Below are 12500 nucleotides of genomic sequence, written 5' to 3' on the forward strand. Positions count from 1 at the left end.
TATTACTTCACATAAAATGAAAATCTTACCAGTTGAACTCTACAAGTCCAGTAACTTTTTTTTTTTTTTTTTTTTTTTTTTTTTTAAAGAAGAGAATAATATTTCTATTCTGCCTGGTCTCTGTTTCTCTCTTCTCTATTAGAATAGCACTTGCTATTCCATGTCTTTCCTCTGTTCTTTTGCAATTACCTCTTTTCCAATTAATGTTGCTTGACACGAAATGAAAATCTTACCAGTTAAATTTGGCTAAGTAGGAATCATCAAAACCATAAGTTGACTCTGATACATCTATCATATTTTCATTGCAAATACGGTAAGAACAACGAGTTTTATTCATATAATTGCAGATAAAGAAAAAAGTACTTTGATATTAAACAAGTGATGCTGAAAAATTGAAATTAAGTTCGTGCTGACTCCAAAATATATTATAGAGAGATGTCAATTTTGTTTTAATAGAATTTGAGCTATTTTCTTCACACCAGCAGAGTTGGGTCGCATACCATGTTAATGAAATAAATAAAAAATAATAAAATTAAAAACCAAGGAAAAAATACACACGTAAATAACCACTTAGTTCAGTCCGACTCAATTGTCTAATTTGCTTTCTTTGGCTGAAAAAAAAAATTAATACGTTGTTAATTCGTCTCTGTAGCAATATTTATGTATTTGTTTGATAAATTTCTTGTGTTTACTAAATCGGAACGTTAGTGTTTCAATACATGCACAAGGTGCACAAATCCTCCGATGTTCAGAAAACGTCAGGAATTTTTAAACAGAATCAGAGATCTTGTTCAGAAAAAGCTGATCCTTTGGCTGGTGTTTGCGAGATCAGAATATTTAATCAGAAGTAATTGTTTTAATACAAGCATAGAGCTTGGTGTTCTAATCCCTTAGTGTTCAGAAAACGTCAGGATTTTTTAAACATGATCAGAGATCTGTTTCAGAAAAAGCTGATCCTTTGGCTGGTCTATACGCAATCAGAAGTAATTGTTTTAATACATGAATAGGGCTTGGTGCTCTTAATCCCTCAATATTTACAAAAAGTCAGGGATTTTTAAACATGATCAGAGATCTTTTTCAGAAAAAGCTGATCCTTTGGCTGGTCTATACGCAATCAGAAGTAATTGTTTTAATACATGAATAGGGCTTGGTGCTCTTAATCCCTCAATATTTACAAAAAGTCAGGGATTTTTAAACATGATCAGAGATCTTTTTCAGAAAAAGCTGATCCTTTGGCTGGTCTATACGCAATCAGAAGTAATTGTTTTAATACATGAATAGGGCTTGGTGCTCTTAATCCCTCAATATTTACAAAAAGTCAGGGATTTTTAAACATGATCAGAGATCTTTTTCAGAAAAAGCTGATCCTTTGGCTGGTCTATACGCAATCAGAAGTAATTGTTTTAATACATGAATAGGGCTTGGTGCTCTTATTCCCTCAATATTTACAAAAAGTCAGGAATTTTTAAACATGATCAGAGATCTGTTTCAGAAAAAGCTGATCCTTTGGCTGGTCTATACGCAATCAGAAGTAATTGTTTTAATACATGAATAGGGCTTGGTGCTCTTAATCCCTCAATGTTTACAAAAAGTCAGAAATTTTTAAACATGATCAGAGATCTTTTTCAGAAAAACCTGATTCTTTGGCTGAAAAGAAAACAATTAATAAGAAATTCTCCATGGAATTTAACTTTAAAATCCATTTTGTTATTTATACTGGTAGGTTACTATTATCAATGCTGTTGTGGAAGCGTAAAGAAGGAAATTACTTATTAAATTAGCTGTTGCGTCGCATACTCCCATAGTGCAATAGCCTCTGTACCATGGTCTTCCACTGTCTTGGGTTAGAGTTCTTTTGCTTGAGGGTACACTCAGGCACTCTATTCTATCTTATTTCTCTTCCTTTTGTTTTGTTAAAGTTTTTATATTTTATATGGGAGATATTCATTTTAATATTGTTACACTTCTTAAAATAGTTTATTTTCCGTTGTTTCCTTTCCTCAGTGGGCTATTTTCCCTGTTGGGGGCCCCTGGGCTTATAGCATTCTGCTTTTACAATTGGGTTGTAGCCTAGCAAGTAATAATAATAATAATAATAATAATAATAATTGCCACGAAAAATAATATTGGGTGGGCCATTCTGATAGGGCGATTTGCCGATTATGATGTAACTCCTTCAGCCAAATAAACTTGGAATTTAATTTTTGCCTTTTTCCTTTAATTGTAAAGGCTGAAACGCGTTTACTCTGTTTATTATAATAGTTTATAGAGGAGATATTTATTTTAATGTTACTGTTCATAAAATATTTAATTTTTCCTTGTTTTCTTTCCTCACTTGGCTATTTTCCCTGTTGGAGCACCTGGGCTTATAGCATTCTGCTTTTCCAACTAGGTTTGTGGCTTACCAATTAATAATAATAATAATAATAATAATAATAATAATAATAATAATAATAATAATCCTACAATTTCAAACCGGTGCATGGAAAGGTATATATATATATATATATATATATATATATATATATATATATATATATATATATATATATATATATATATATATTGAATCAAATCCAATTTTATTTTTTTAGACATAAGATAAACCTAATATTTCTATCGTTTTCATCTTGTTCTGGGATTTATGGCATTAAGACTGTGTTTCATAGGGTTACCCATATAGCTATTTTTGTGTTACTGGCAAAACTGAAATATAAACGGAAACAAATGTACTGCCAACAGAGTGTAATGCAGATCTCAAAGACGAAATTGTGGAGACCACATGATGTTAGTGACATGATACCTGTTTATAAATATTAAGTGTGGGAATGCAAATGTTGTGGTGGCCGATGTGGTAACGTCCCTGACTGGTGAATGCCCGACCGGGGTTTCGAGTCCCGCTTCACCATCCTTGTGACCTTGTGAGCTAAAGATGGGGTGTGTGGGAGAGCCTATAGGTCTATCTGCTGAGTCATCAGCAGCCATTGCCTGGCCCTCCTTGGTCCTAGTAGGGTGGGGAAGGGGCTTGGTTGCTGATCATATGTATATTATATAAGGTCAGTCTGGAGGGCAGTGTCCTGCTCGATAAGGCAATGTCACTGTCCCTTGCCTCTGCTATTCTTGGGCGGCCTTTAAACCTTTAAACATTAACAACCAGTAATTATTTACTTTCTTGTTTATAACTAATATATAACAAGTGTCCTTCATCCGATACATCTGTCAAACATAATTTGTGGTGGGCCTTCTATAGCAATGCCTTTCTTGGTGGTTGCTTGCTTGCTGTTATTGTTCAGTAAAGGCCACTCGTGAATGGCAGAGGCAAGGGACAGGGACATTGCCCTAACAAGAAGGACAATTCCCTAGAGACTGACCATATATGACCAGAGCCCAAGCCTCCTCTCCACCTAAATTAGGACCAGGGAGGGCCAGGCAATGTCTGCTGATGACTCAGCAGATAGACCTATAGGCTCCCCCAAAACCTCCATCCTTAGCTCACAAGGATGGTAAGGTTGCAGACACTAAAGGCACGAACGAGTCTGAGCGGGACTCGAACCCCCGACTGGCAAACACCAGGCAGAGACGTTACCAATCAGGCCACAACAATCCTAGCATGATTTGTGGTGTGCCATTTATGGCAATGCTGTTATTGCTGTGTTAGGTTGAACAGGACTTATGACAGCACGGGCTCTTGTTCGAAAGACATTGAATTTTTTTTCCAATGTTACCTCTTTCATTAGACGTAAAATCGATTAACACCATTTAGTAATTCCAGTTAATTTAGTTAAATATTGATTTAATCTATTGTTAATTTAATACAGAATTGATATTTTTTTTATATATATTTCATCAGACCACCTCCTTTTAGACTTCAAAACCTCATCATTATTTGATGGCTTAAGTTATTTTTATTTACTTCATTGTTTTTTTTTTTTTATTATTTCAGTTGATTATATTGAACTGATTCACTATTCCAGTCTAATCTTCATTCGAAAATGATTTGCATCTACATGTCTCAAAATGCTTTAGCCAACCCAAAAGAAAGATTTCGGAGAAAGCCCAACCAAAATAATGCTCACACTTCGAGGAATAAAAAAAAGGAAATTAAATAAATCATAAAATGAAATAAAAAATAAAGCTTTATCTATTTGTACCTTGTTAATGTCTATGATGACATTTAGTAAACAAAAGAAAATAATAATTTAGACAACGTTCAGTAGACCATGCAAGACAATACCTCTCACGTTTTAACATTCTTTCATCACATTCATCACATAACGTTGCCACACATTCACCCCTCTCGATATCACAACATTTATTTATGTTAAGGACATCGCCATCACTTGCATTACATCAAGAGATTAGTTAGAAAATTGTCGTGGTCCAAGTCGGTGTCCATAGCGCCAGGTGACAGACTGGGAAAAGGCAGTCCCTCCTGGGAGGACAGCTGAACGTGCGGACGGCAGTCCCCCTGAACGCGCCCCTGTTGTGGATCAACCAGGGCGTGTAAGAAAGCCACGGAAAGTGGGTCGTGGAACCCTGGCCCGCCTATGACACCACCGCCCGTCCTAGGAGACACGGTATGAGATGGGCTTCTATTAGACCTATGGGGAGATTTCTTCGATTCATGTGGAACGGGCAAACTGTCGCAGGAGATGGCTGAAATGTCTATGGTTTCCAGAGGTACTTTTGGACGTCCAGGTACTGGAACTATGTTTTGGTTATGTTTCGATAGGTCTTGCTGCTCCGGTCTTTGGTGCTGAGGGAGTTTATGGCGCGGTAAAGTATGCGGCGAGCTGTGGTTGTTGTTGACATACGAGAGTTCATTATCCCTTAGGTTGGTGGCAGGAGCAGCAGGGCAAGAAGATGACGCCATCTGTTGGATTTGCACGTCAGCAGTTGCCTCTGATTTTGGTGCTCCGCTTAACTATTGAGAGTGAAGGACATTTCTTTTAATCAGTGCTGTATAAACAACGTGAAAATTTATAAGATAACAGAAACCAGTTCTGTAATGGTCATGGAACTGAATTATTCTCATACATTTGAATAATAGAAAACAACTGATTAAATCAACAAGGTTATTTACTAAAGGCGTAGTCGCTGTTCCACTCGTCTGAGGTAGATGAATTAAAGGAGTGGATGATGGGGGTATTGATTGCCCTCTGGTGTCACTTACGCCCTCGTTACTCCGGGGTAGAGGGCCAGTGGCTACAGGCGCAGGACCGATGTTTGGTTCACACTTGTGGGACCGCAGGCTGACCTAAAACAAGGAATTTATGAGTAAGTTTTGAAAACAAGGAATTTATGAGTAAGTTTTGAAAACAAGGAATTTATGAGTAAGTTTTGAAAACAAGGAATTTATGAGTAAGTTTTGAAAACAAGGAATTTATGAGTAAGTTTTGAAAACAAGGAATTTATGAGTAAGTTTTGAAAACAAGGAATTTATGAGTAAGTTTTGAAAACAAGGAATTTATGAGTAAGTTTTGAAAACAAGGAATTTATGAGTAAGTTTTGAAAACAAGGAATTTATGAGTAAGTTTTGAAAACAAGGAATTTATGAGTAAGTTTTGAAAACAAGGAATTTATGAGTAAGTTTTGAAAACAAGGAATTTATGAGTAAGTTTTGAAAACAAGGAATTTATGAGTAAGTTTTGAAAACAAGGAATTTATGAGTAAGTTTTGAAAACAAGAAATTTATGAGTAAGTTTTGAAAACAAGGAATTTATGAGTAAGTTTTGAAATAATTATTTGTCTTCCTTTTAATGTAAAGGACTATAATACACTGAATCCAAGACTAAAACCTACACGTGAATCGGATAAAGAATCAACTCAATGTGTGGAGAAGTATTGGTTTAAAAGCTCAAGATAAGAGACGATTGGCGAAATCTATCAGAGGTCTTTAGGCGTGAGAAGAGATGATGCTGATGATGAATTTTAATTTTTTTTTTTTTTTTTTTTTTTTTTTTTTTTTTTTTTTTTTTTTTTTTTTATGGAGTGAGGTGTGAAAGGCCTTACCTTGTACCTGAATGACCTTCCGCAGGCATCGCACGTGTAGGGCATCACTCCAGTATGGATTCGCTGATGCACCAGGTAGGATACCCGCTGACGGAAAGCCTTTCCTAAAGTGTAAAAAAGGAGAGTGAATTAAAGTTTCGCATCACTAAAAATACATTGTTTTCCCCTAATTATTTCCATCCCTTAAAAAAAAACAGTTTTCGCCTAACTATTTGCATCCCTTAAAAAAACCAGTTTTCGCCTAACTATTTGCATCCCTTAAAAAAAACAGTTTTCGCCTAACTATTTGCATCCCTTAAAAAAATAAACCGTTTTTGCCTGACTATTTAAAACAACCTTTTTCATTTGTGGCGTTTTGAGAAGGTTGTGAAAAATTAGAACAGTTGCTTGTGCAATGATCGCCAATACAGTTGTTAGATTGAGAATTAATCTTTTATGAAACAATATCCAACAGATTTAATAGATTTGAGAACAAAGCCCTCATGAGAATATTGCAAGTTGAATGGCAGTACAGGATTAGAAAGGAAACTATAAGAGAGATTACTCAAATGCCATATGTGGATGAGATAACGGTGAGGGGTAGATGGGAGATGATTTGGACATGCTCTTCTTACTCTCCAAGAGAGATTAATTCACTAAACTTTCAACTGGGCTCCACAAGGCACTAGAAGAGTTGGAAGACCCATCCCTCCATCCCTCCATGGCTGAGGACTATGAAACGTGACGTGGAAGATGATGAATGGAAAGGTATTGAATTAAAAGCTCAAGATAGAGATGACTGGGGAAATCTATCGGAAGCCCTTTTGCGTCAATAGGAGTAGGAGGAGATGATGATAATGATGATGATGATGAACATAATTATACATTCTCGCAGATATCTGGTAATAAACAACTCATATGTTTAAAAGGTAGTGGGTTAACCATCTGTTAAATACTGGTCAATTTACTTCTCTTATCCTTAAATTCCACCTGCAGTTATAAACTGCCTTTCGTTTTAAAATAAGATCGACAATTGATAGCGAGGTGGTATCATTATCTCTCCCAAGGGGTTCACAATACTTTCAATGAATTCTGTCATGTAACGAAAGAACGAAATTATTCCAAGTCTAATCAAACAGATGTGGTAACGTCCCTGACTGGTGAACACTAGACATGGGTTCGAGTCCTGCTCAAACTCGTTGGTTTCTTTGGTCGCTGCAGTCTCACCATCCTTGTGAGCTACGGATGGGGGTTTTGAGGGAGCCCATAGGTCTATCTGCTGTGTCATCAGCAGTCATTGCCTGGCCATCCTTGGTCCTAGCTTGGATGGAGAGGGGGACCTGGGCGCTGATCATATGTATTTATGGTCAGTCTCTAGGGCGTTGACCTGCTTGATAGGACAATGTCACTGTGCCTTGCCTCTACCATTCATGGGCGGCCTTTGAACCTTTAAACGGTTAAGGGCCGTATCTTGTACATAAAAACTCCTATAAATATTGCAATAAATCTTGCAAATCTGTTGCAACAGGAAAACGGTTTTAATGAGACCTAAACTTTAGCAGATTGGCCAAATTAGACAGAAATGCATCCTTCCGACTTCGAGATTTCCGCGATACTTTCAGATTGTATCGAGGCCAAACCTTTCCAGAACTTTAGTCAACCATGTACCATTTTTTTTTAGTAACCATTATTGGCCAAAACGATATTCACATTATTTTCTCGTTATTACTTCCATGTCTCTCTTTCCCTCACTTCCACTCCACAGAATATGGTATTATTATTATTATTATTATTATTATTATTATTATTATTATTATTATTATTATTATTATTATCCAAGCTATAACTCCTTGTGGAAAAAGCAAGATGCTATTATTATTATTATTATTATTATTATTATTATTATTAATATTATTATTATTATTATTTTATTATTATTAGCCAAGCTACAATCCCTAGTGGAAAAAGCTAGATACTATAATTATTATTATTATTATTATTATTATTATTATTATTATTATTATTATTATTATTATTAGCCAAGCTACAGCCCTAGTTGGAAGAGCAAGATACTATAAGCCCAAGGGCTCCAATAAGGAAAAATAGCCCAGTGATGAAAGGAAATAAGGAAATAAATGAATGATGAGAACCAATTAACAATAAAATATTTTAAAAACAGTGACAACATCAAAGAGCAAGATGCTATAAGCCCATGGGATCCAATAGGGAAAAATAGCCGAGTGAGGAAAGGAAATAAGGAATTAAATAAACGTTATGAGAAAAAGTTAACAATAAAATATTTTAAAAAGCAGTAACAACATCAAAACAGGTATGTCATATATAAACTATAAAAAAAAAAAAACTTTAGTTAGCCTGTTCAACATAAAAACATTTGCTGCAACTTTTAACTTATGAAGTTCTACTAATTCAACTACCAGATTAGGAAGATCATTCCACAACTTGGTCACAGCTGGAATAAAACTTCTAGAATACTGTGTAGTATTGAGCCTCATGATGGAGAAGGCCTGATTATTAGAAATGGATGAATATATCATCAAAACAAAATTAACAACCAAAACTACTATTGATTGATTTATCTAAGCTGGGTTGTCTATTTTGTAGTTTATATATGAAATATCTGTTTTGATATCGTTTATTTATTTCCTTCTTTCCTTGCCTCACTGGGCTATGTTTCCCTTTTGGAGTCCTTGGGCTTATAGCATCTTGCTTTTCCAACATGGGGTTGTAGCTTAGCTAGTAGTAATAATAATAATAATAATAATAATAATAATAATAATAATAATAATGATAATAATAATAAATAAAAATGATAATAATAATAATAATAATAAATAAGAAAAAAAAATAGTAATAATAATAAAATCTGCCAGATAATATTTTCCATACAATTGAAAATCCTCGCATAAACCGGTTTTTAAAATGGCTATTCAACGATTTTTTTTTCTTTTTTTTTTAAATAGCAACAATAAGAAGGAAAAAAACTGACATGAAGGTTATATAGAAGATAACAACGATAAGACTTATCTGTGGAAACGCCAGCTAGCCATCTTGAACGATGGTAAGTGAAGAATAACAGAATATTTCCCGTAATTGCAACAGCCCTAAATTAATTTGCTGCGCAGCTGATAATGACAATATTACTCGAAGCAGTCATTAATCTTACGAATGTTCCAAACAAAGAGAGCATGAATACAAAGGGTAATAATTTATTGGTGCTAAAAAAATGGAAGTTGGAATCGAGGAAAATTACTGGTTGCGTCATTTTCCCCTGTAGCTCTTCATTAAGTCTGCGAGGATTGCAATTGCCATTTTTTCGACTAGCAACTACTTTACTCGTTTTTTGACAAAGCTCGAAATGTATGGGTAAAAAAATCGACCGGGAGAAAAGGACTAATTGGCTACTAGGACAATGTTTCCACTAACTCACGTCATTTTTTGAACTCTTAGAGTGTCTGCCAGGTAGATATTTTATAGATAGATAGAAGAAGATAATCATGATTTAAATTCTATTAAGAAAATTTGAAAATGTTAAAGTGGTTTTAGCATTGCTGAGAGAATGATATCCAATTAAAAGTATAAAGGTGGCTCATGAATGGCAGAGGCAATGGACAGTGATATTGCCCTAGCAAGCAGGACAATGCCTTAGAGACTGACCATATATAATATGATCATCGCCCAAGCCCCCCTCTCCAAACAAGCTAGGACCAGGGACGGCCAGACAGGGCTGCTGATGACTCAACAGATAGACCTATAGGCTCCCCCAAACTCCCTAACCTTAGCTCATAATGATGGTAAGGTTGCAGACACTAAAGGCACTAACGAGTCTGAGCGGAACTCGAACCCCCGTCTGGCAAACACCAGGTAGAGACGTTACCAATCAGGCCCCAACAACCTTTAAATTAGAGGATTGTTCTTACCACTGCACTGCTTCTAAGACAGCCTTGCTTGGATTGGTCTTCATACACACACACACACACACACACACACACACACACACACACACACACACACACACACACATACCCACATACAAACAGCTGACATTGTTGATTGTACAACAGGAACTGTGACATCGTGAATAACCACATTCGTTCGTTGGCTATGCTTTACCGTTCGCGTTTCAGTTGTGACATTTTGAGTTTGCTTGAGTCTGGAGTCCGAAGGCTCATTTGTCATTCTCTCTCTCTCTCTCTCTCTCTCTCTCTCTCTCTCTCTCTCTCTCTCTCTCTCTCTCTCTCTCTCTCTCTCTATATATATATATATATATATATATATATATATATATATATATATATATATATATATGTATGTATATATATATATGTGTGTATATATATATATGTATTATATATATATATATATATATATATATATATATATATATATATATATATATATATATATATGCATATATATATATGTGTGTGTATATATATATATATATATATATATATATATATATATATATATATATATATATATATATATACATACATGCATGCATACATACATACATACACACTGTACATATCCAATGAGATGAGATGTGTGAACGCTCAAAATCTGCCCTACAACAGGTTTTTAAGAAACTTAATTGGCCTGGTTTGAGAATTTTCCTATCTTCCTTTATTAATTTATTAAAACGGGGTCTCACTTTTGGTAGTCCAACTAAACTAATTCTACCTCACAAAATAGCAACGAAACGAACAATCCATCTTTCGTTGTGGTTTTGAACGACACGATATTAAGTGTCTCTACGGTTGTTGACAGAGAACGTGTGACACATTTTCCTTGGTTTCCTGTGTTTGAAGCATAAATATGTGATTATAAATATTATGGATACTTTCCTGTTATTGTCCTATCACTAATTTCCTATTTAACCCCAATACTATTTTTCAGGTTTAATTATTTGATCTGTTGGTTGATAAAATTCTAACCTAACCTAGAAAATAGTATCAGGGTTACAACGGAAATTGGTGTTGGGGTAATAATATTAAAGTACCATATTATGTATTTCTAGTAATTCGGGATCGTTTCTTGTTATTATGGAATAAGGAAAAAACTTATATGCAATGGCCTGAATAGCTGAGTTTCAGTCGAAAGTGTTTTTACACTTTTCGCGTGCGTTCTGGTACGAGTGATGGCTGCATGTTTTGCGTTATTTGTTCACTACGTAATCCCATATACATCATGACTAGGCAATTCTGGTAATATCAAATAATTTGAATTCATTGCGTAGGTGGATTGCAATTAAAAAGTGGTAGCCTATTTAATCAAGATGACAAGATGCAATCAAGACAATGGAAATGCGTGAGCTCTCCTGCAGTTTATAAGTGGTTTGGTGAGTACCCGTAACATAATTTTTAGCACCTATTATTTTTCTTTTTTTTTTGGGGGGGGGCGGGTATTGTTTGCAGTTTGCAACTGAAAGATACAATTTTTTGTGTGGTCCATAACTCAAGATGGTTTTAGGTTAAATGTTGAGAAAATATTGACAAAACATTGTATGGTGACGGTTTAGTATGTGGCCTACCTTTCGAATATGGTCTTCGAAATTCTATCTGTTTTAGTATGTGGCCTAACATAACCTAACCTAACCTAACAAGCCAGGTAGGCCCCATACTTCAATGTGGTTTTAGGTTATTATATGTTGTGAGAAAATGTTGACAAAACATTGTATAGTGCCGGTTTAGTATGCGGCCTACCTTTCGAATATGGTCTTCGAAATTCTATCTATTTTAGTATGTGGCCTAACCTAACCTAACCTAACAAGCCAGGTAGGCCATATGCTAAACCAGAATAAAAAAAAAAGGTAGGCCACATACTAAACCGGCACCCATTGTATTGCTCTTGAACTAATTTAGTGGAAACTGAACTTGACTATTGTATTTTCGAGTTCACAGTCAAATGATTTATAATAATTTGTGTTTCTATATTCATATATAAAGATATTATGTTGTGTATAGACCGAGGAGGGAATATATCGATTACAGAAGTTAGTTTTTTTTTTATTTGATAAGGCAAATCCGGAGGACTGACTTAGTAGGCTATGCAATATATGTTTTTGTTTCCTTCGATGTATTGGGAATTTGGAGTTTTATTTTTGTAACGAAGACGTTGTATTCAAAACTCGGGTAAAATAACATTTACCATGATATATACCGACATATATTAATGGTCTCTTGTAACACATGTGGATTCCTTCTTCTTTTTTAGGTGCAGTAAGAATATGGTTTTTTGGGGAAGGGATAAAATTACAAGAATATTTTCGAAAAATCGAAAATATAAAAAAAAAAAAAAAACTTTATTTTTGCGTGACTATGATAAGGACGCGCCCAAGACCATTACAGACGTTTTGAATAAAATTTTCGAATTGATTTTGCTTCCTAGATTGGGTTAGGCGTTATTCAGTGCACCGTAGGAAACGAACCCATTATTTAGGGTTAGGTTAAGGCAAATCTCCTTATATCTCTCTTTTTTTTTCTAGT

General features: G+C 34.9%; 1 protein-coding gene across 1 annotated transcript in view; it reads right to left on the reverse strand.

The window, feature by feature from the left end:
* Window positions 1-4123: 4123 nt before the first annotated feature.
* The window catches only part of LOC137653592 (zinc finger protein 721-like), a 26147-nt gene continuing 17770 nt past the window's right edge, over window positions 4124-12500 (reverse strand). Inside the window, exons 4-6 of the mRNA XM_068387123.1 lie at window positions 6013-6116; window positions 5084-5257; window positions 4124-4924 (exon numbers count right to left, since the gene is read on the reverse strand). Of these exons, the coding sequence (XP_068243224.1) occupies window positions 4346-4924; window positions 5084-5257; window positions 6013-6116 (857 nt within the window). The 3' untranslated portion in view covers window positions 4124-4345. The remainder of the gene's footprint in view (window positions 4925-5083; window positions 5258-6012; window positions 6117-12500) is intronic.

This window comes from Palaemon carinicauda, chromosome 14 (genome assembly GCF_036898095.1).
Source record: "Palaemon carinicauda isolate YSFRI2023 chromosome 14, ASM3689809v2, whole genome shotgun sequence".
Lineage (NCBI taxonomy): Eukaryota > Metazoa > Arthropoda > Malacostraca > Decapoda > Palaemonidae > Palaemon > Palaemon carinicauda.